Below are 24,355 nucleotides of genomic sequence, written 5' to 3' on the forward strand. Positions count from 1 at the left end.
ATTTTCTAATTACTGTACAGTCTGAAAACAAAGTTGAATTAAAGAAAGAAAAGAACAACTGAAAGCATCCAAAGATTTTAATTAATGATTAAAGACACTTCAATTATGTTGACCAATTGTCCATTGCCATGGCACAGCACCAGATGTATTAAAATATTTACATAATTCATCCCTAATGAATCTTGCATCATTGCCATAATAATTGGAGCCAATATCCCTAATTCTATGAAAATTTATAGAGTTTGGAACGGTTTGCCTCCAAGAACCTTCGACACAATCACCAGAATTTAGACCCACATCTCCATAGTTGTGTTTTGCAACTGTTGAACTTTGCAGAAAGTTATGCAAAACTACACTTGCTTGTACAACGTTTTCTGCAAGATTAGGGCTGCAATTGAGCATGTTATAATAAATTTGCCAGCGAACAGCTAAAATTCCAAAAGCATTTTCAACGACCCTGCGTGCCCGACTCAATCTATAGTTAAACATGTTTTTTGTTGTGGGCAAGAACTTCCCTGGATATGGTTTCATGAGGTACTTCTTGAGAGGAAAGGCATCATCCCCAACAACAACATATGGACAAATAAAAGAAGAATTTTTTAACTTAGTCGGAAAAGGAACACCAAGCATACTCTTGTCAAATCTTTTCCCCATTTCTGAGTTTAGAAATACACCCCCATCGCTGTGACGTCCAGAATCTCCAATATCGACCAGTATAAATCTGTAATGAGCATCACATAATGCCAAAAGGATTATTGAAAAATATCCTTTATAATTGTAGAACTCGGAACCACTGTTTGGTGGGCTCTTTATTCTAATGTGTTTGCCATCCAAAGCACCGAGACAGTTGGGAAAGTTCCATATTTGTTCAAAGTCCTCAGCAATCTTTATCCAATCTTCTGAAGTTGGTGGTTTAACATACTTTGGTCCAAGCACATTCCAAATAGCAGAACATGTTTCCTTTAAAATCAATCCAACAGTTGTATGTCCCACTCGAAATGAATAAGAAAGTTGTTTTTGTGAAGATCCAGTTGCCAAAAATCTTAAAAGTATAATTGCTATGATTGCAATTAATTACATTAAAGTCAACACATTAACTTATACCTCAGGGTTAAGATTAATCTCTGCTTTGGACTAATGGGCTTTCCTAAATTTGTGTGTTGTTTTTGGATCACTGGAGTTAATTGTTGCAATAAATAAAAGAACTGGTCTGGAGTCATTCTGGCATACTGCCGGAATTTTTCCTCATCACTTCTGCTCAGCAATTCATCAACAAGTATGAATTCCGATTTAGTGTCTCTTTCTTTAAACATCTCATCAACCCAAACACTTCTGCCAGTTAATTAATTCAATTTCATATATTGCAATTTGAAATTAACAGTAAAATTTCCATTTACCTTTTGTTTGTTTGTAGCAGCATGAGTGATATCACTGTCATTTCTTGTTGTACTAAAAACAGCTGCTCACGCTCAATTTTACACTTCCACGAATTATATAATGTCATTTTTGCCTCGCAGTATAAAATAAATAAATCTAGAATAAAATACTACCTCTGATGCACTTCTGATAAACACGTGTGGCATTTAGCTAAATTTATTTTATTACGACGTGCGATACGACACCGATCGAGTAGGATTGAATTCTACTCGATCGGCCCGTCGTGCCAAGCACTTCTCGCGTCGGTAGAGTCTCGAAATTTCACTTCTCCACGTATGCTCTGACGCGGTGTGCATTAGCATACGTAAGGGCGTGTCGGCGTCGGATCGGAAGGCGTTAACGACGCGATAACGACGGCAGTGTGCATTGGGCTTAAGTGTGACGAGCCTCAGATGTACTTGCTGCAGGAAGGGAACGCTCCGGACCAACGAGCGCCCAACCTAACACGGTTCGAACGGCGTTTGGTTCATCGTCTCTCCCTATTCGCTGTTCAACGACACAGTGAGCGGATTTGCAACCGGCCCCAATGAGCAACTCCACGCGACGATCAGGATCAGGAAATTCCAGACCTTTCAAATGCTCGTACCTGTCGACAACCGCGTTGCATGGAATGCTGGATTCTTATGACGGCAGCTGCGATACCGCGAACACACTTGGTATAAACACGTCACTATCTTCGTATATACCGCGAATAGACAACGAAACTAAGCGACTTAACTCTCGACCGCCACCGAACAAGCATTTTACGTCTAAAGGTACCGGCGAACCGCGCAAACCTAAACGTCGCATCAAACTCGTGGTACAATAAGTGCTATCAGAACCCTCGTCAAGGAATGCATAAGTCCTGTAAGGATTGGCTTTGTCTTCTCCCCACACGAACACTGGAACTACCTTGAGACGAACTCTTTGAGTGGAAGGGATGAATTCACCAACGCACGAAGTTGTAGGTCGATTTCGTATCTGCTCTTGCTTACCAGGAAAGCGTTCAATCGGCGAACTATCTCGTCTCATTGGATGAAGCGTAGTATGATGTCTGGCCCCACAGCGGAAACATCGTTGAGGACAATTGCAGTTCCTCGCAGTGTGACTTTTCCCCAAGCAGTTAAAGCATAACTTCTTCGACTCTACCATGGCCCAACGATCATCGGTTCTTCGCTGCAGGTATGCGGAACAACGCATGCTTTGATGATCGTCACCACAGAAGTGACAGCGCTGCCTCACCTCCATCTTTCGCTTCTCAACAGTCAACGGTTTCGCTGGAGCCGATACCACAGTATGTGTGACCGCATTGCCTACTCTTGGACGTACCTTAGACAGGACTCTTCCTAGAGCATTTGTGGAGGATTTCACTTTATCCCGGATGAATTGCTCGATTTGCGAAAACTTCACTTGCCCACCAGCGTTAAGATAAACAGCCAGCCTGTCGTTCAGTTGCGATTGAAGATGGCGCGGTAAACGTTCGAACAGAGCCTCAGTTGTCTGATAAGTGTCTAAATCAGTTGCGTAACCATGCTCGGTCAAAATTATGCGACTGTTGACGCTCGTAATCTAACTTCGCTTCTTCTTCAAGCTGCTGCGCCTCGTGAAGCAGTGAGGCGCGTCCAGAACGCTACAAGAAAACCAAGGAATGTAAATTGCAATTAACGTAGAATGTAAGACGCGCGCCGGCATCCGCAACGACTAACTTTAAGGAAATTTAGAAATGACGCTGTAGTTTACAACAGCCCTGAATTTCGTTATAGTATGTATATATTCAGCCCTGAATTTCGTTATAGTATGTATATATTCAGCCCTGAATTTCGTTATAGTATGTATATATATACAGCCCTGAATTTCGTTATAGTATGTATATACAGCCCTGAATTTCGTTATAGTATATGTATATATACAGCCCTGAATTTCGTTATAGTATGTATATATTCAGCCCTGAATTTCGTTATAGTATGTATATACAGCCCTGACTTTCATGATTGTGTCTGACTTTTGTGATTGTAAATATATGCAGCCCTGAATTTCGTGATTGTATGTATATATTCAGCCCTGAATTTTGTTATAGTATGTATATATTCAGCCCTGAATTTCGTTATAGTATGTATATACAGCCCTGAATTTCGTTATAGTATGTATATATTCAGCCCTGAATTTCGTTATAGTATGTATATACAGCCCTGAATTTCGTTATAGTATGTATATATACAGCCCTGAATTTCGTTATAGTATGTATATACAGCCCTGAATTTCGTTATAGTATGTATATACAGCCCTGAATTTCGTTATAGTATGTATATACAGCCCTGAATTTCGTTATAGTATGTATATACAGCCCTGAATTTCGTTATAGTTTGTATATATACAGCCCTGAATTTCGTTATAGTATGTATATATAGCCCTGAATTTCGTTATAGTATGTATATATACAGCCCTGAATTTCGTTATAGTATGTATATATTCAGCCCTGAATTTCGTTATAGTATGTATATTCAGCCCTGAATTTTGTTATAGTATGTATATATTCAGCCCTGAATTTCGTTATAGCCTATATATATACAGCCCTGAATTTCGTTATAGTTTATATATACAGCCCTGAATTTCGTGATTGTAAATATATACAGTCTAGACTTTTACTTCAAAAGCACGATACTGGAGTAGATGTTAGTGTTCAGAGTTGTAACGAATTTTAATTTAAGAAATTTGACGCCTTTCTTTGACCGTCATACAAAAAATAACTATATCGTACAGGGTCAGATGCACAATCTGCATATAAAATACACAGCGTCGGACTGCTGACATGTTGAATGGATCCATCGTCTGCACACGCAACACATATTTTGCGTCACAGATTCGTCGTATCCTCCGTTACACCAGGGAGCTCCACAAATAGACCAGCCCCTTACTTTTTTGTCAAAGCGTTTTTTAGATTACTGTTTCTCCCAATGAAAGCTTTGTTTGTTACTTGTGTAATCCCGTCTTGGTGATGTAAACATTGTTTACTCTTGATTATGTTTACAAGTCGTTATTTGTATTATTATTTTGCGGTTCTAACGTTGCTTGCCGCTACTTAATCTCACTGCTGAAATCGTATCTTTTTCATAGCGATGTTTGCATCACTGGTTCTTGTTTCAGACAAAATAGTACGGACATCTGAAAAGACAAAGATGTGCTTGTAATATTTTATACTGCTACACAATATGCCATTGTTGAAGTTGGTTAACATATCCATTGTTTTTACACCTTTGCATTGCGGAGGTAATGCAGAGGTTCTCCTGTGAAAACCTAACGATCACGTGCGGATATTTTGCCTAATATAAATTACCTATTAATTGCAGGAAGTAAGTCACCAACATGCACAAATATTTGAGGTTTCCCAGGTTGGTATGTCACCCTAATGTTTGAAAAAGGGGCAAAATCATAAACAGCCTTAACTATGTAGTCCATACAAACAAGCAGAACCAATGCACATTGCACCGCCAGGTTAATTAATTAATGAGGTTTCCAACCGAAAAGGGGGTATCTTATTAGTTAGTTTTAAGCACTTTTTTATATTAAAATGTTCATTATGTTTCTCTAGTACCTACTGTTCCATTTTTTTTATAAAAAGTCAGTTTTTCGTGTTTAAAGAGTCTGGCCCACGGTTCTCATGGTTGCGCAGTTTTTTGCATAAGAATATAGTTTTATGTCTACTGATGCTAAATTAACAGCCAGTTTGTGAAAATTCGCATTAATTTAAGAGTTATGAACGTTTAAAAAATCAAATTTCAAAGTTGTAGAAAACGTCACTCGCGGGCACTGTGACGTCACAATACAATATTTCGTTTATGGGGAAAAACCCGGCCTATCTGCGGTTCATCGTTTATTGGTGCAGTTTTGATAGATAAGCAAATCAAAAACGTTTTTTAAGGAATTAACAATACTTTAAATGGCTTCAGCAACCTATTGGAAGTTATTTCATAGGGATCCGTGTATAACCACACAAAATAGCCCATCAAGCTTAGTGGAGAATTAGTTTTCGTGACTTTCCAGGGTTCAGATTTTAAATTCTTTTCGTTTTTTCCCATATGGCATAGGTAGACTATATTTATATCTGTATTTAAAGTTACCATATAGGAGTTTACCATAGGCCAAGTAATCATGCCTGATTAGTGCTGTGTTTAAAGTAGCAAGACAAGAATGGCTGTAAAGCGATAAGTGTGTGTGTGTTTTCATTTTCAAAATGAAGAGTGGGACATAGAAAAAAAGCAAGGAACATTACATTGGTATGCTGGTTATCTTATATTTGTAGTGCGCATTTTACTTCGGATGGTTTTACTATGATATGTTCCCATTAGGATATGCAAGGAAACTTGTTCGGATTAAGTAAGCAGCATTTATTTGGAGACTGCAGAAAAACACAGAAGAAACAGATCCACCATCTGGTACAAGCGTTGTTTATTCAAAACAAAGAAAACAATCCAATACTTAAATGTGTATTTCTAGTAATGTTGAATGTACTTAATTTAAAACATCATAGCTCTTGCATGAATCACATTTTGTATGAAACAAGACCATTCAAAACTGAATGAAGAAATATTCTTGCTGTTGTTGAACTGTCACTATAATGTTGTTCACTTATACTTTTGATCAGTACTGTTGAACCTTTCTGTTTTCCTTTTCCAGTCATTCCCGTACCTATCGAACAAAGTTCTGATCAGCTGAGTAGCGATACTGTCTAAACAAAAGCCATAAACATGTGATTGCTGACCAGCTTTTTGGTATAAAGGCCAACAACAATAAATACTATATTAGTGTAAATTGATTTCGCTAAATTTGTATTCCATGCTTGGGTCTCAGTCAAGAATATCCCATTTACAACATATATATATGTGTTTACACAAATTTTAGCAAATTTAGGAAAAAAAGACAGTGAAACACTTTAACCAACAGACTTATTAAACGTCACATTTTAATAAATGCTGTTCTTAGACTCTAAGTCACCCACCAAATCGTGTTGTTGATTTGCTCAGCTTGACTTGTTTTCCATGGTAGGTAAACTTGGCCTGTCTACTTCCCCAACACTTGCTGGAAGTACAGGTTCAAGCTGGAAAGGCTCAATACCTATTGCTAGTGGACTAGGATCTTCACTTATACCACTTCATCAGATAAAATGCTTCTACATGACTATACATCACACACTTTTACATTATTGTTAACTGACAAATTTAAATAGTGTAATACTGTAATACACTTACAAACAATTTTAAAAACATTAACTAAAATCAGGCCACGGCAATATCTACGCATACTACTTAATTTAAAAGTAACAGAAAACGCTAAGTGAACGGTACACTCTGTTTTGCTGCAAACATAATTTCATTTTCGCCAGCAAAGCCTAAATCAGCTGTTCGATTAGAACAGGATCGTGACGTAATTTACGTCATAGTGCACGCGAGTGACGCAACAATAGGCGAATTTTTTGGTACTTTTTAAAACGTTTTTTTGGCCAAACTAAATATTTATTTGACAAAGAAATTCCACAGGTAGTATTTATTAAGTGTAAATTTTGATTTAAAACCAACTTGTATGAGCGTGGTCCAGACTCTTTAACATTAGGTATGAAAATATGATGAGTCAGCATATTCTGGAATATATAATCGACACTAGTGAGCACAAATGTTGGAATTGCCACCCATAAAGCATTTAAGCTCGGCTTTCCAGAGAAGTGAATGCCTACTGTCTCTGTAATAAAACAGGGTTCTGCCAAACCTAAAATCAAAAGTTAATCCGCAGGATTCAAAATCCTCAGTGCTATTGCAGAATATGTACCTTCTGAAACAGCAATTTGACAATGAATTGTAGGAACCCAAACCAAGCGTGTTTACTTGAAAACTAAAAGAAAAAGGCATGCCTCTTCATCTCTACCACCTTGTTATGAACCAAATACCCCGGAAAAAATAAGAGTGATTGAAAGAGCTAGTGAATAGTCTGATTATTTCCCAAGCCCTGTAAAAACAAACAGGTAAGTGCAGTACTATATATCCAATTCATTACTGTTATACAAAAAAAGTATCAAAGAAAAGAATTTTATAGTATTGGTATTCATAAAGAAAAATAAACCATCCAGATCAGCTGATGATTTTCTTTAAGATGCAAAGTATGTTGTCACACAGTCGAAATTACATGAATTATTCCAAACATTTTCCATTTGTAGCAGCTCGGATTGTGTAGTTATAAGTGCAACGGATCATGGTTAACAGTAAGTTTTATTACTTTTGTTTGTAAACCATTGTCACATACGGATAATAAGATTTACACTTTAAAACTAGCCATATAAAAATATTAGTACTGTAGGTCTGGAGAGTATTTCTTGTGTTGTTTTTGGGCTTCTTTTTCATTGACAGTTTATCCCCTAATGCACTGCAAATTCAATTTACTTTAGGTTGATCAAAAATGCATAAAAATAGATTGTGGTAACTCCAGAACTTGGACAAGTCAACAATCATACAATCAGTGGAAGCAGCCATTGAATATTTTGTTGCCGGGACTACTGCTGGCATCTCTGCTACAAAATTATTCCGGGCATTTAAGGCTGTTAATATAACCTGGATATCAGAATCAACATACTATAAATATCTAAACAATAATGCATATCCTGCTGTATTTCAATTGTGGAAAGATGAGAAAAAGGACATCATTATAACAATGACAATCCGTCAGCAACCACTTAATATTGGAGGGGACATGAGAGCAGACACCCAGGTCACTGTGCGAAATTTGGCACATATTGATTTTTTAGAGCTGAATATCAACAAGATAACTTCTACTCCACTTTTACAGGTCAGTAACATTTGCTTTCTTTGCCCCTTCGACTATCACAGTTAGTTCCTCATTCGTTACTTCTGTCCACATTCCTTTATTTACATCAACAAGAAACATGCGCTGCTTCTTGCCTTCCTAATTTTTACTGTTTGGGAATACATTTATTTCCATTCTAGAGCAATGAGGTTGGCAATTCTAATGCAATGGAGAAGCAAGGGTTCACATACTGTGTCTAGATCTGCAATGAGGTTGGCAATTCTAATGCAATGGAGAAGCAAGGGTTCACATACTGTGTCTAGATCTGCAACAATATGATTAAGACCACATACTGTTATATTACTGACCGACACCTACAAATTGCGGTACCAGATATCATACAGCTGCAAGGCACCTATGCCTTTTTCTTTTGCGTTTTTCTCGTTTAAATAATGGTTCATTGTGTCGTCAGTCAAGAATCTGACAGTTGCAGGTCGTTTTTGTAAAGCAGTCTTACAGTTGCAAGTCGTTTTTTATAAACTAGTCCTACAGTTGCAGGTCGTTTTTATAAAGTATTCGTACAGTTGCAGGTCGTTTTTATAAAGTAGTCTGACAGTTGCAGGTCGTTTTTATAAAGTAGTCTGACCGTTGCAGGTCGTTTTTATAAAGTAGTCCTACAGTTGTAGGTCGTTTTTTTATAAAGCAGTCTTACAGTCCTACATATTTTTGTTTCATCTATGACTTTTGTAACATCAATTCAATTATATCTTTGTTTTTGTTGATGTTTAAATTGCTTAACAGTTTCATTACTGTTTCTTTTTGTTATTATTACAGGAAATTTGTTGTAAATACATTTTGTGAACATTATTTTCATTATTTAAAAATGTAAGTATAATCCACTGTTAATTGCTGGTATTCTTGTTACGCTTGTTTTATTATCAATAATTTCAGTTTGTAAGTTTAGTAGCACGCTTAATTATATCTTAGCAACATAAACATATTTAACTTTAACAAATATTCAGGGCTGAAAAGTTATCACACTCTCGCGACAAAAAGATGATCTAATGATTTAATGGGCTTTTTATCATAAAATCAACTAACTACATAATACTTATTGCTTACGATTACATCATGAAAGTTGTGAAAGGTTCCTTGGAACGCAAAAACCAAATGAAAGTGTTAGAGCAACAATTTTTCACTGAAATCAACACACACCTGATCATTTAAATGCAACCTTTCATCACCCAACCAAAGAGGAACTTCAATTAAATTATAGAAAACGATTTAAAAATTACAGAAAACGATTTAATAATAAAAACTTGATCCCACGCATAGTAAGTCCCTTTCACTATTATTATTCTTTACCTTTTTGTTCATTGAATTATTCCAGGAAATACATACATACCATTTTTGTTTTAAATTATATTTTTTGTGACACTAATGATTTAATGGGCTTTTTATCATAAAATCAACTAACTACATAATACTTATTGCTTACGATTACATCATGAATGTTGTGAAAGGTTCCTTGGAGCGCAAAAACCAAATGAAAGTGTTGGAGCAACAATTTTTCACTGAAATTAACACACACCTGATCATTTAAATGCAACCTTTCATCACCCAACCAAAGAGGAACTTCAATTAAATTATAGAAAACGATTTAAATGAAGAGTAGTATATAATCTGTTTATTAGGCCTTTCAAGCTTAAAACATTTGTAACTTCAATTAAATTATAGAAAACGATTTAATAATCTGTTTAGGCCTTTTAAGCTTACAAATTTGGCAATAAAAATCCAGTGTACGAATTTGTACTATATTGCATTGACAACACATGATGGCAATACAACGCGATTCTGACTCCCCCGGTCCTCCCTGCAATATGCAATTGTATCTATATTTCCTAAAAATATATTCAATTAAATAAAAAAGCAATACTTGACATTACAAAAACGTACTCATTTATCTTCTTTGAATCGCCAATAAGCGTTTTTTAGAGAATGAACATTAAGGACAATTTTGAATGCCTCACTGCAAGTTATGCATTCAACTTTATATTTCTGGATTTTGTCTAAAACTTTTAGCTGTTCTTGGCAACACTGACATTCCGCAGAAGTATCCATGATACAACAATTACTGCATTTACACCTGGAGATGGACTAACTACTTAGCTTTTATTTAAATTCTAAAAAAATTCAACTGACAAGCCATGTTAAATGTTCCCTTCTCTCACAATAAGTTTGCGTTTCTGCTCAGCGAGCTGCCGTCTTCTCTTCAGTAAACCTCGGATCTTGCACGAATATTTTGAGGACTTGCGACGTCACCAGCCGAAATATAACATTTCTATTTCAGGTAAATAAATAAAAAATGACGAAAAATTAAACCGTTAATTTTGGACCAAAAACACAATATATGCTTTTAAATAATAATAATATGCATTAATAAAATATTTTTTTAACAAAAGGTAGCGCTTAAACCGCGATTAAAAAAACGTAGCTCTTTAGGAAACATCAAAAAAATCCCAAACTTTGCTACAGGAAACTTTCGCAATGCCACTCATCTTGATTATATTATACCAACAACATGTGGTAATCTATTTCGGGTTCCTTTTTTTTCTCCTCTCTCTTCTCTTCGTTAAATTCGTATACGCACAGCGCTTGAACAATTTACATATCGGTGCTTTTTTACCGATACCGATTATCGGTAGAACGTAAATATCGGCCGATAATATTGGTGAATCGATATATCGGTCGACCACTCTAGTAAGTACAAACTATATTCATGGCTGTATTGATTTTGTGACCATCATTAAATGTCAATTATAGATACATATGAGCGATGGGAGAAAACCGTGGGGAGCGCAAGCTTGGGATATTCGACACGACCATCGTCGGCAATCGATTCGACCTGAATGATGCCCACCAAAGGAAGATTGACTGTGCGAAGAGATCGAGAAATGGGCTAGGCACACCACGACGGCGTCCATAGTGGATTTCAGCCCAATAACGCTGAAATGGCGAGGATGTATGGCTTCGGAGACGGAGCAGTTCTTAAGATACAGATTGCTGCTGTCTAGAAAGGTGGTACCCATGGTTTCCGTTCCTGCACGGCCAATGAGGGAATTACGTGATGCGAGCTCCAGCTAGCGACGTCCAACTCTCGCTATAAAGCTATTGCAATTGTGCCTTATCATTGTAAATTATCCTTGTAAAAGTTTATACTTCCTGTTTCCCGTTTTGCTGTTCATGTTGCTTCATATATTGATTTTCGCGCCCATTTTACGAGTTGTTTACTTAGTATCTCAAGCCTCTTGCCCCACCCCCCCCCGACTTTCCTGATAATGACTAAGTTCCTCCTTAGAATAGCTCCCACCCAACGTTAATGACGCATGAGCCTGAGATATGGACCCGAGGAGTCCAGCATATGCATGTTATTGCCTTAACCGCGAAACGGTTTAGAGTTCGAATAAAAGGGCATTGTCCTTTTTTTAGCTAAATGCCTTGTCATCTAATTAGTGACGCGCATGAATGGATTAACAAGATTCCCGCTGTCCCTATCTACTATCTAGGGAAACCACAGCCAAGGGAACGGGCTTGGCATAATTAGCGGGGAAAGAAGACCCTGTTGAGCTTGACTCTAGTCCGACTTTGTGAAGAGACATGAGAGGTGTAGGATAAGTGGGAGGTCTTCGGGCCGTCGGTGAAATACCACTGAAATACCCGCATCGTTTTTTTATTTATTCAGTAAAGCGAAGAGCGACCTTCGGGTCCAGGTTCTAGCCTTGCGCGCGCGCGTTCGGGTGCGGCGCGATTTGATCTGAAGACCGTGTCAGGCGGAGAGTTTGACTGGGGCGTTACATCTGTCAAAGAGTTTTTCGGGACTTCGTTTTTTTTCCTCCAAAGGCTATTTTGACTCCTGACCCATGACCGATGACCCTAGGCTGCGTGGGTTGACCCTGAGTAGGGTCGTCGGTAGAGCCCATATCCGAACTAAAAGTCTTCTAAGAGTCTGCGGCAAGCGTCGGAATTGCAGTCGGTTGATCCTCCTGCTCGAATGGCGGGTTCAAAGGCTATTTTCGGGACCTTTTTTTTCAAAGGCTTTTTTCGGGACTTCGTTTTTTTTTCAAAGGCTATTTTTAGGACTTTTTTTTCAAAGGTTTTTTTCCTCCAAAGGCTGTTTTGACTCCTGACCCATGACCGATCACCCTAGGCTGCGTGGGTTGACCCTGAGTAGGGTCGTCGGTAGAGCCCATATCCGAACTAAGAGTCTGCGGCAAGCGTCGGACTCGCAGTCGGTTGATCCTCCTGCTCGAATGGCGGGTTGCTAAATCATTCGCAAACGACCTAGTTGAAGATCGGGGTGTCGCTAAATCATTCGCAAACGACCTAGTTGAAGATCGGGGTGTCGCTAAATCATTCGCAAACGTCCTAGTTGAAGATCGGGGTGTCGTGATCATAGAGCACTAATCTCACTGCGATCTGTTGAGGGTAAGCCTCAAGATCTATCGGTTTGTCTGGCCAGTAGCTCGGACGAAAGAGGGAGTCTATCAGGATAGCTGGCACTCTGTCGCAGTTTTATCTGGTAAAGCGAATGATTAGAGGAACCTATTCTCAAACTTTAAATTGGTACCTATTCTCCAAACTTTAAATTGGTAAGAAGCCCGACTCGCTTGATTGGAGCCGGGCGTGGAATGCGAGTGCCAAGTGGGCCACTCTTGGTAAGCAGGACTGGCGATGCGTGATGAACCAAACGCGGGGTTAAGGCGCCCGAGGCGACGCTCATTAGAGCCCACAAAATGTGTTGGTTGATATAGACAGCAGGACGGTGGCCATGGAAGTCGGAATCCGCTAAGGAGTGTGTCACCTGCCGAATCAATCAACCCTGAAAATGGAGCGTCAGGGAATGCGGGCTTTGCGGCTCGCTTCGGCCGGCGTTGAAAAGCTGACTTAGAACTGGTACGGACCGGGGGAATCCGACTGTTTAATTTAAACAAATTTTTGCGATGGCTGTCACCTGGTGTTGACGCAATGTGATTTCTGCCCAGTGCTCTGAATGTCAAAGTGAAAAAATTCAACCAAGCGCGGGTAAACGGCGGAAGTAACTATGACTCTCTTAAGCTGGACTACCCACCCGGCGGGTGCTTAAACTTATCGGTACGAAGAAAAAAAAACAATGAGAAAGGGGCGACCGCTTTTGCCCCACCCGATGAAGTTACACAGACTGGGGTCTCTTACATATGTAACCTGTGCCAACGGCTTGGGAAGGAGGACCAGAAAATATTATCACCAAATGTACAAAGGCAAGGTTCTGTGGCGAAGGAGAGTACATGCTTGCGAGAAACGAGCTTGACGCGAGGAAAAGTGGAGTGAGGTTTATTAACAAACATCTGCATGAATTGCATCCCAGCCGCTCAGTAGAGAGTCAAGGGCAAAAGAGGGGAAAATGCCCCGAGTATTCTCGGATTCTGGAAGAATTGCGAGAGAGGACAGCTAGTCGACGGTGCGCGGAATCGCACAGAGAACATTCATGTTGAATGGAGGAGTAACATCTGTCAGGCAATCAGTGAGGATTCAAGTTTCAGGCCACAAGAGTTGAGCCAAGAGCTTATCGACCGTGAGTTCGCGAAGTTGTTTAAACCAGATTCCCCGATGAGGGACCGACAGGAAGCTGGCAAGGTGCCGAGAAATAAGAAGAAGGCAACAGTTTGCCAGGGTGCAAAAGCTGTGTTCTCCAAGAGCAGGAAATCAGCTGTGGAGTATGTCCTATCAGGACAATGGGAGCAAGTACCCGGAGAGGCAAGGCTGGAAGCATGAAGTTGGCTTTGAATTTTGGTTCAGGATTTTCTTGAAGGAATCACAGACAAACTGGCGGTAACACCAAAGAATGGGAAATATTGATCCAATCACCCAGGAGGAGGTGGGAAATAGTACACGAAGCTTGATGCCCCAGAGCTCCCCTGGACCCGACGGCTTGGGGTATAAAACATTTAAGAAAATTAAGGCCGAAGATCTGGCAAGAAACTTTTGGTGAAGAATAGGCCTTTTGCAGGATTAGGTCACGTGCTTGGATACCGCATAGCAACGCCATGTTGGGACGCAAGCGGCCCAGCACCGTATTGCAATTTATAGTGTTACGAAGGAGATTAGAAGTTTTCAGTTCAAAATACTAGCGATATACTAAGTCTAAAGCGTTCTAAATCAATTATTTGTAAAGTTTAATAGTATCTTAATTATGTTATTTCGATTGTTTTCCTGCAATATTTCGTCAATAACACCTTTTTTTATTGAATAAACTCAAAGCCCTTTGACAGTCGTGACCGGTATACCACATGGAGAACAATCAAGGTAAGCTTTGTTCATACTGTTTAACATTTTTTTAATTTTATTACTGTTGTTCATGTCTGGCTTTATAAGCTGAGCTTTGTTCTAGTATATTAAACTATATTAGTATCAGATGGTTGCGACTTGACTTCTCCGGTTCCCAATAAGAAGTTTAAAGGAGGAAATTATCACTGTTGTGTTCCGATTTGTACCGGTGATAGTCGCTACAACACTTCCTTGTCATTTCACCGTATGCCCAAGGACGAGCAAATGCGAAAGCAATGGGTTGTCAAAATTAGAAGGGACGTTGGCCCAAATTTTAAGGTAGGTTCACATATTTATTTAAACACAGAAATGCTCCTTTATGTGACAAAAATATGTCTGGTTTTTCAGTGTATTCAGCTTACACATGTTCTGAAATTTGTAGATAACATCCAAGACAAGAGTGTGTAGCAAACATTTTAAGGAAGAAGATTTCCGTCCTCCCGATAATTCTGGGAGACGACTTCTAAAAGAAGGAACATTGCCCTCTGTATTTGATTGGACAGCAACCACAAATACAAGGCGGAAAGTTTTAAGGCATGATGTTTGTGAAAGGTGTGGATATATGTTGTTATATGGGGGTAGATATCTGGAGTTAGTAATTCACAAATTTATTGTCGTTAGCTTATATCATTATCTTATGTTGATTCTGCTAATTATTGAAAATTAATTTTTAGTGGGACACAAACAGATGAAAGTGATATGGAAGCGGATGATGCTTCAAACCAACCCCCTAAATCAAACCAAGCCCAAAGCATTTGTGAAGAACTCCAACAGACCAAAGCACAGCTAGCTGCTACGCAAGCCGAACTGACAGCATCCAGGAGAGAAGTGGTAGCTGCAAAAGAGGAATTACAAGTACAAAAGGAGAAAGCTGCAGCAGAAGTTGTTATTTACAAGTTTGGTTTGGAAAGATTCTCCACAGATAATGATGCCATAAAATTTTATACTGGGTTCTGCTCATATAAGCATTTTCAGTTTTTTTATAATTTTGCAAAGCCTTCTGCTGAAAAAATCACATATTGTTATGCCACAGGTTTATTAGTAAACCGGCCAAATATCAGGGCTATGCAACTCATAGATGAATTGTTCATGTTTTTGGTTAGAATTAGGTTGGGACTTTTTCAACAAGATCTTGCACACCGTTTCAACTTGCATGTCTCAACAGTGAGCAGAAAAATAAATACCTGGGCCAACTATCTGTATTTTCTTCTTGGAATGCAACCAATTTGGCCAACTAGGGCTGATGTTAGGGCTAAGATGCCAGCTGAATTTAAAAGCCTTTACCCCACCACTCGTGTAATCCTCGATTGCACCGAAATATTTGTTGAGACACCATCATCTCTCCTTTTGCAATCACAGCTCTACTCTTCTTATAAGAGTAGCACCACACTAAAGAGCTTGGTAGGTATTGCACCACATGGTGCAATAACATTTGTATCATCCATGTTTACAGGAGCAATTTCAGATAGAGAAATTACAAGATGTTCAGGTATACTAGATTTGTTGGAGAATGAGGATTCTGTGATGGCAGATAAGGGTTTTGATATAGAGGATATGTTGAGAAATAGGGGGGTCGGCCTTAACCTTCCCCCATTTTTACAAGATAGAAGGCAGTTTTCTGCAGCAGAAGTCAATAACACAAAGACAGTTGCCAAATTGAGAATACATGTTGAAAGGGCAATCAGGAGGATTAAAGAATTTCACATCTTCGACTCAGATGTACCACTGTCAATGTTGGGCTCAATAAATCAAATATATACAGTTGCCTGTTTATTGACAAATTTTCAGGGGCCCTTAATTTTAAAGAATGAAAAATAAAAAAAAATTCATATTTTTTTTAATGATTTTGTTTCTCTGTGTCCTGCATCTGTTCTGCACACAGCCCTATTGCATCCTCTCATAAAATGTTTGCCTAAAACAGTAATAAAAAAAACTTGTCTACTTTGTCTTTGCTGTGTATTGGAAACTTTTTTGTCAAAAATGATTCTCTGACTATTGCATCCTTGCATACTATGTTGGCCTTAAAAAGTATTCAAAAAAAAACTTGTCTACTTTGTCTTTGCTGTCTTGGAAAAAATATTTGTCAAAAAGGATTCTCTGACAAAAAAATGTACTGTCATTCATAAAACTGAAAAAATCACACCACTCAATGCCAGTAAGTGCCAACTGACATTGAACTTGGAAGTGGTACTCGTGGTTTCTTTTCAGTGTTTTCTCTTTGGTAACTGGATCAATATGAATATATCTCACATTCCTGAAATCAGTCTCACCCTCTTTAACTACTTTAATCTCTAGTAAGCCATATGGATTCAATCCCTGATTAGCTGCTGCAATATCATACACTTTGCGGTCAGGACTACACCCCAGCCAAGGGCACTTTGGGCAGATTACCAATCCAGATGGGTAAATATGTTGGCCTTAAAAAGTATTCAAAAAAAAACTTGTCTTTGCTGTCTTGGAAAAAATATTTGTCAAAAAGGATTCTCTGACAAAAAAATGTACTGTCATTCATAAAACTGAAAAAATCACACCACTCAATGCCAGTAAGTGCCAACTGACATTGAACTTGGAAGTGGTACTCGTGGTTTCTTTTCAGTGTTTTCTCTTTGGTAACTGGATCAATATGAATATATCTCACATTCCTGAAATCAGTCTCACCCTCTTTAACTACTTTAATCTCTAGTAAGCCATATGGATTCAATCCCTGATTAGCTGCTGCAATATCATACACTTTGCGGTCAGGACTACACCCCAGCCAAGGGCACTTTGGGCAGATTACCAATCCAGATGGGTAAATGTTGACCATCCCTGCTTTGACCACACTGGCATACACCATAGCAGCATGGGGTTCCAATTCAATACCTCTCCTCATAGGAGCAGTTACAACATGTCTTGAAGGGTTGATTTGTTTTACCAAGTTTTCAAAATTTGACAAACGCTTAGCACAAATGCCAAACCTACTGGCAGTGATTCTCTTAGAGCGCAAAAGCTGCCAAAGGTTACTTGCACTCTGGGTTACAGTTTTTTCTTCAATGTCCAAAGCAACTGCTTGGGTTACAGACAGAGCTTCAAGCGCAGCCTGCTTTTCTTGGTTTAAACTAAGCTGCAAATTGTTATTAATTTTTTCTCCTGCATCTTCAAGTGGTAATTTAGGAAAATCCCCAGCAAGAAAGTCATTTATAATATATTCCTGAGACAGCTTTTGCTGGTAACTTAAGATGCTACCTTTGGGGACATTTCCATATTTTGTGGCCAGTTGAAGCAAATTTTGTCTTTTCTCTGCTGTGGGTGCAATGTCAGCTGCCAATGGTAATGGGTTTAAACCTAAAAAATCACTCTTGCAAAGAATTCCATAATGAGTACATGGTGAGTATAAAGTAGTTTTAATAAACTTGTTGTAATTCGCACCCATTCTTGGCTTCTTCACAAACACAGACTGGATTTCTTTTGTCTGGATATGTCGTTCCCTTGGTACACTCCAGCGCTGTGGTACACTTGTGCAGGTTAAGTCATCCGGTATAGCTGTCAGTCCACACATTTTGCAATGTGCCATGTAGAAAAGTAAGCCTATTAGATGATGACAATAGCCACTAGCACCTGCAACACATGAACATTTGGCGTTGATGACTTTGTTCTCAAACTTTATAAACAGCTCCAGAATGTGTGGGGGCTCACTTTTCCTCATTGATCTAAAACACTTCCCTGTCACTTTGACTCTATCCACCAAATAGGTCGCTGGAAAAAAAATACCAACTTGTAGAGTTATATGTCAAATTTCAAATAAATATAAATACACAAATATAAAAATACATGACAGTGACAACAATCTTATTACACAGATCAAGACTACATAACCGTGTCATAACAATCATTAAGTTTAGGAGAACTTTGTTTTTGAAATCTGAAAACCGTTTTAATTTCACCCCCATTTACATATATACTTACCATTTAGATTATGTAGATATCCAGGTTCAGCAAAAAATTTGTAAGCTTTACTAGTACTAGTACACCCAGACATAGATTTTGCATAGCTCTCAACCTCCGCAAACGTAAAATCGGGAAACATTCTTAGATCTTGACTTGAAGAGTCAGCAGAACTTGATCCTAAGTTAAACAAATACATAAAATAAGACATTAAACTTCAGAATTCATTGTTGTTTAGAGACAAAATTCGAGTTTAAATACTAGAACAAAGCTCAGCTTATAAAGCCAGACATGAACAACAGTATTAAAATAAAAAAAGTGTTAAACAGTATGAACAAAGCTTACCTTGATTGTTCTCCATGTGGTATACCGGTCACGACTGTCAAAGGGCTTTGAGTTTATTCAATAAAAAAAGGTCTTATTGACGAAATATTGCAGGAAAACAATCGAATTAACTTAAGATACTATTAAACTTTACAAATAATTGATTTAGAACGCTTTAGACTTAGTATATCGCTAGTATTTTGAACTGAAAACTTCTAATCTCCTTCGTAACACTATAAATTGCAATACGGTGCTGGGCCGCTTGCGTCCCAACATGGCGTTGCTATGCGGTATCCAAGCACGTGACCTAATCCTGCAAAAGGCCTATTGGCCAGACAATTCTGATCCCTAAAGGGGGTGACGGAATCGCACAGAGAACATTCATGTTGAATGGAGGAGTAACATCTGTCAGGCAATCAGTGAGGATTTAAGTTTCAGGCCACAAGAGTTGAGCCAAGAGCTTATCGACCGTGAGTTCGCGAAGTTGTTTAAACCAGATTCCTCGATGAGGGACCGACAGGAAGCTGGCAAGGTGCCGAGAAATAAGAAGAAAGCTAGAAGAAGGCAACAGTTTGCCAGGGTGCAAAAGCTGTGTTCTCCAAGAGCAGGAAATCAGCTGTGGAGTATGTCCTATCAGGACAATGGGAGCAAGAACCCGGAGAGGCAAGGCTGGAAGCATGAAGTTGGCTTTGAATTTTGGTCCAGGATTTTCTTGAAGGAATCACAGACAAACGGGCGGTAACATCAAAGAATGGGAAATATTGATCCAATCACCCAGGAGGAGGTGGGAAACAGCACACGATGCTTGATGCCCCAGAGCTCCCCTGGACCCGACGGCTTGGGGTATAAAACATTTAAGAAATTTAAGGCCGAAGATCTGGCAAGAAACTTTTGGTGAAGAATTGGCCAGACAATTCTGATCCCTAAAGGGGGTGACCCTAGACAGCCTGGCGATTTGTGTTCTTTGGGCAGTGCCGCTAAATAAGTGCCAGAAAGCCTTTTAACCCCGGGATTGGGTGGCGGAGAACATCTGGAATGTTACAACACTGGAGTACCCGGAGAGGCAAGGCTGGAAGCATGTAGTTGGCTTTGAATTTTGGTCCAGGATTTTCTCGAAGGAATCAGACAAACGGGTGGTAACACCAAAGAATGGGAAATATTGATCCAATCACCCAGGAGGAGGTGGGAAACAGTACACGAAGCTTGATGCCCCAGAGAGCTCCCGTGGACCCGACGGCTTGGGATATACAACATTTAAGAAAATTAAGGCTGAAGATCTGGCAAAAAAAACTTTTGGTGAAGAATTGGCCAAAAAAAATTCTGATCCCTAAAGGGAGTGACCCTAGACAGCCTGGAAACTACCGTCCAATAACGATTTGTGTTCTTTGGGTAGTGCCGCTAAATAAGTGCCAGAAAGCCTTTTAACCCCGGGATTGGGTTGCGGAGAACATCTGGAATGTTACAACACTGTGATCCACGAGCAGCGGAGGCGCCTAAGGGAGCTAAATCTGGCCTTTCTTGATATCTTAAAGGCATTTGACTGTGCCAACACCTCGTCGCTTTTACGAGCAGCAGAAAGAATTGGCTTGCCGAAAGAGACTTGCTGGTGATATACATCGAGAATTACTACGAAAATTCGACCACAAGTTTGAAGATCGATGGAATAAGATCAGATCCAATTAAAGTGAATCAGGGTATTAAGCAGGGTGACCCTCTTTCTGTCCCCCTTTTCTTAGCAATAATGGACTGAGCCCTCGAGGATCTGGACCCCGGACTGGGTGTCGAAATAAATGGTCACAAGATACAAGCTATTGCGTTTGCAGACGATCTGGTGATAACCACATCGACGAAGCAAGGGATGCAGGCTCAGGTTGATCGTCTGTCGGAAAGCCTGAAGAAGAGTGGTTTTGAATTTAATAGAAGAAAATGCGCCCCAATAAAAATAGCTGTTAATGGTAAGAGGAGGAAAAGGTGGATGGCTACTTAGTAGTGGGCGGTCAAACATGCAGTGGTTTGACGATCGCAAATTCCTACAAATATCTTGGAGTGCAGATTGGAAGAAGTAAAAATGTTTAAATGTATTTCCTATCTTTTAACAAAGAAATGTACTGAGACAAAATGCGCCCCAGTCAAACTCTGCGCCAAAATCGATGCATAACAACACCCGCCGTTGCTTTCTGATCCTTTAATCTCGGCTCTTCCCATCATTGTGAAGCACAATTAAGCAAATGGAGTTTATCTAGCTACAAAGTGAATTAGATGGAGAAATAAAGGTACAGTTAGTAGATTTTCATTTTCAGAACTTTAACTTTCATCAAAGAAATGTACTAAGCAAAATTGTATTTTCTTTAGCCACAAGGTGTGTACAAAGTGTGTACGTTATGGGAAAAATGAAGGTGCAGTTAGCAGTACATATAGCATGGTATTGTGCATCTGGATATGACGGTGATATATATTACCATAGTGTATACTATTTTTAACGTAGATTTTCTGATTCAGTACATTAATATGTTATGTCTTTGATAAGTAAAAATGTTTAAATGTATTTCCTATCTTTTAACAAAGAAATGTACTGAGTTAACGTAGATTTTCTTATTCAGTACATTAATATGTTACATCTTTGATAAGTAAAAACGTTTAAATGTATTTCCTATCTTTTAACAAAGAAATGTACTGAGACAAAATGCGCCCAGTCAAACTCTGCGCCAAAATCGATGATGCATAACAAGCATTCACACCCGCCGTTGCTTTCTGATCCTTAATCTCGGCTCTTCCTATCATTGTGAAGCACAATTAAGCAAATGGAGTTTATCTAGCTACAAAGTGAATTAGATGGAGAAATAAAGGTACAGTTAGTAGATTTTCATTTTCAGAACTTTAACTTTCATCAAAGAAATGTACTAAGCAAAATTGTATTTTCTTTAGCCACAAGGTGTGTACGTTATGGGAAAAATGAAGGTGCAGTTAGCAGTATATATAGCATGGTATTGTGCATCTGGATATGACGGTGATTTGTATTTTCTTTAGCCACAAGGTGTGTGTGTACAAAGAAGGTGCAGTTAGCAGTACATATAGCATGGTATTGTGCATCTGGATATGACGGTGATATTACCATAGTGTAAACTATTTTTAACGTAGATTTTCTTGTTCATTACATTAATATGTTACGTCTTTGATAAGTAAAAATGTTTAAATGTATTTCCTATCTTTTAACAAAGAAATGTACTGAGACAAAATGCGCCCCAGTCAAACTCTGCGCCAAAATCGATGCATAACAAGCATTCACACCCGCCGTTGCTTTCTGATCCTTTAATCTCGGCTCTTCCTATAATCGATGCATAACAAGCATTCACACCCGCCGTTGCTTTCTGATCCTTTAATCTCGGCTCTTCCTATCATTGTGAAGCACAATTAAGCAAATGGAGTTTATTTAGCTACAAAGTGAATTAGATGGAGAAATAAAGGTACAGTTAGTAGATTTTTATTTTCAGAACTTTAACTTTCATCAAAGAAATGTACTAAGCAAAATTGTATTTTCTTTAGCCACAAGGTGTGTACAAAGTGTGTACGTTATGGGAAAAATGAAGGTGCAGTTAGCAGTATATATAGCATGGTATTGTGCATCTGGATATGACGGTGATTTGTATTTTCTTTAGCCACAAGGTGTGTGTGTACAAAGAAGGTGCAGTTAGCAGTACATATAGCATGGTATTGTGCATCTGGATATGACGGTGATATTACCATAGTGTAAACTATTTTTAACGTAGATTTTCTTGTTCAGTACATTAATATGTTACGTCTTTGATAAGTAAAAATGTTTAAATGTATTTCCTATCTTTTAACAAAGAAATGTACTGAGACAAAATGCGCCCCAGTCAAACTCTGCGCCAAAATCGATGCATAACAAGCATTCACACCCGCCGTTGCTTTCTGATCCTTTAATCTCGGCTCTTCCTATAATCGATGCATAACAAGCATTCACACCCGCCGTTGCTTTCTGATCCTTTAATCTCGGCTCTTCCTATCATTGTGAAGCACAATTAAGCAAATGGAGTTTATTTAGCTACAAAGTGAATTTGATGGAGAAATAAAGGTACAGTTAGTAGATTTTCATTTTCAGAACTTCATCTTTCATCAAAGAAATGTACTAAGCAAAATTGTATTTTCTTTAGTTCAGAATAAAAATATGCGAAATGCACATGAATGCGACTAAACGAAACATTTAGTTAAAAATTTAAAATCTGTTTTTTTTCTGAATCGTGAAACGGCAACATATCCACATCCTCGCGACAGTGAAGACGTATTAAACCAAAGAATGCCTCTGTTTATGGTTTGACCTTGTGATTTAAAAATAGTGGTGGCATAAGCAATTCGTAGAGAAATACTAAATTCTTATTACAATTTGTTATTGGGTAAATGCGAATTAACTTGTTGCAACGAGTTTGTTTATGGTTTGACCTTGTGATTTAAAAACAGTGGTGGCATAAGCAATTCGTAGAGAATACTGAATTCTATTACAATTTGGTATTGGGTAAATGCGAATTAATTTGTTGCAACGAGTTTGTATAAGAATCGTACCACTTTCAACCGAATAAAGCGTTCCAATTGTTCCATTTACAAATCCTTTTTTCTTGTGTTGATTTTCGGTTATACGTACTCATGTGCCTTTGTATAAGGTTATTTGCTCTTCCGAGTTGTCCAAAATGCAAGTTATTACAGGTTGTTCTTGTTTAAAAAGTTGTTTCATTGCAAATATTCTCTAACTAAAGATCGTCAAAAAATGTCTCTACAAGTGTTTTTGAGCGTGAAAACGGTTGTTGCTGCTATTGGTCGCCACAGAAAATGATGCACTTTCATGCTTTTGCTGACATAACGTTTGCTGACATATGCTACTAGAGATTCATCGAAGTTTAATTGCGTAGTTGACAGAATGTGCCTTTGCCACAAAGACTTAATTTTTTCTTAAGCTCTCAACATTATTGAGCATCATAGTTGAGATGTAAAACTCTTTGTCACCACGATTTTTCATATACTGTATGATGTGTTCATTGTTGTACCAAAATGAAGGGTTTGACTTTGTTGCTAGGTAAAAATAAGCTATTGAGTTTTGGTGTTATTGATAAATCTGAAGGAACAAGATCGGAGTATCGTTTAAACGGTACGTTCAGTAAAGTGTGCTGCCAGAGGAAGTCGTCTGTGAATATATTTGCCATTAGTGTTCGAACAACAACGATTCTGTTAGGGCTGTAACGCTTGTGGAGGTGACAAAGATTCTTAAAAATTGTAAGAATGATGGCCTAAGTCTTTCAGTTCATCTGACCGGTTTTAATACATTTGTATTTGCTCGCATCTGTTTGCTTGGATAATGGTTGGGACAAAGTATCGCTTTGTTGTACTGCTAGTTTTGATAATTTCGTAGAGGAAAGTAAGAAGATCATTTCGGGTTCACTTGGACTAATTGTTGTTACTATCTTGTAAGCTGCGCGATGTGATCCAGCTGAAGCAAGATCCAATGGAGACATAAACGATTCTTTAAATT

General features: G+C 38.6%; 2 protein-coding genes and 1 long non-coding RNA gene across 4 annotated transcripts; 1 reads left to right on the forward strand and 2 right to left on the reverse strand.

Annotated features, from left to right (window-relative positions):
• Window positions 1-5,845: 5,845 nt before the first annotated feature.
• LOC149723527 (uncharacterized) lies at window positions 5,846-6,755 on the reverse strand. Its single transcript, XR_016386915.1, has 2 exons — window positions 6,413-6,755; window positions 5,846-6,102 (listed from the first exon to the last, which is right to left on the reverse strand). It is a non-coding gene; the product is annotated as an uncharacterized LOC149723527 (long non-coding RNA).
• Window positions 6,756-14,209: 7,454 nt separating this feature from the next.
• LOC149723528 (uncharacterized) lies at window positions 14,210-16,545 on the forward strand. Of its 2 annotated transcripts, none has more exons than XM_089893558.1 (4): window positions 14,210-14,547; window positions 14,651-14,847; window positions 14,951-15,120; window positions 15,243-16,545. In XM_089893558.1, the coding sequence occupies exons 1-4, from the start codon at window positions 14,532-14,534 to the stop codon at window positions 16,384-16,386; spliced, it is 1,527 nt and encodes a 508-aa protein (XP_089749684.1). In that variant the 5' UTR covers window positions 14,210-14,531; the 3' UTR covers window positions 16,387-16,545. The 2 variants fall into 2 exon arrangements, with proteins under 2 accessions (XP_089749684.1, XP_089749685.1); XM_089893559.1 differs by having other exon boundaries at window positions 14,211-14,547; window positions 14,657-14,847; window positions 15,243-16,541.
• Window positions 16,546-16,714: 169 nt separating this feature from the next.
• Window positions 16,715-19,138, reverse strand: LOC149723529 (uncharacterized). The gene is made up of 4 exons (XM_089893573.1): window positions 18,838-19,138; window positions 18,514-18,672; window positions 17,010-18,303; window positions 16,715-16,793 (listed from the first exon to the last, which is right to left on the reverse strand). Exons 1-4 carry the CDS (start codon window positions 18,851-18,853, stop codon window positions 16,715-16,717), a joined length of 1,548 nt encoding a protein of 515 aa, XP_089749699.1. The 5' UTR covers window positions 18,854-19,138.
• Between the last annotated feature and the right edge of the window lie 5,217 nt (window positions 19,139-24,355).

This window comes from Ciona robusta, unplaced genomic scaffold (genome assembly GCF_009617815.1).
Source record: "Ciona robusta unplaced genomic scaffold, ASM961781v2 AP042746.1".
In the NCBI taxonomy this organism is placed as follows: Eukaryota; Metazoa; Chordata; class Ascidiacea; order Phlebobranchia; family Cionidae; genus Ciona; species Ciona robusta.

What these genes read in the sequence shown, in the direction of transcription:
- LOC149723528 (XM_089893558.1), top strand. An exon ending in ACGTTGGCCCAAATTTTAAG is followed by an intron (nt 14,848 to 14,950) that starts GTAGGTTCACAT and finishes TGAAATTTGTAG; the next exon opens with ATAACATCCAAGACAAGAGT. An exon ending in AGGCATGATGTTTGTGAAAG is followed by an intron (nt 15,121 to 15,242) that starts GTGTGGATATAT and finishes ATTAATTTTTAG; the next exon opens with TGGGACACAAACAGATGAAA.
- LOC149723529 (XM_089893573.1), bottom strand. An exon ending in ATATCTACATAATCTAAATG is followed by an intron (nt 18,304 to 18,513) that starts GTAAGTATATAT and finishes TTTTTTTTCCAG; the next exon opens with CGACCTATTTGGTGGATAGA. An exon ending in TTCCAAGACAGCAAAGACAA is followed by an intron (nt 16,794 to 17,009) that starts GTTTTTTTTTGA and finishes ATATTGATCCAG; the next exon opens with TTACCAAAGAGAAAACACTG.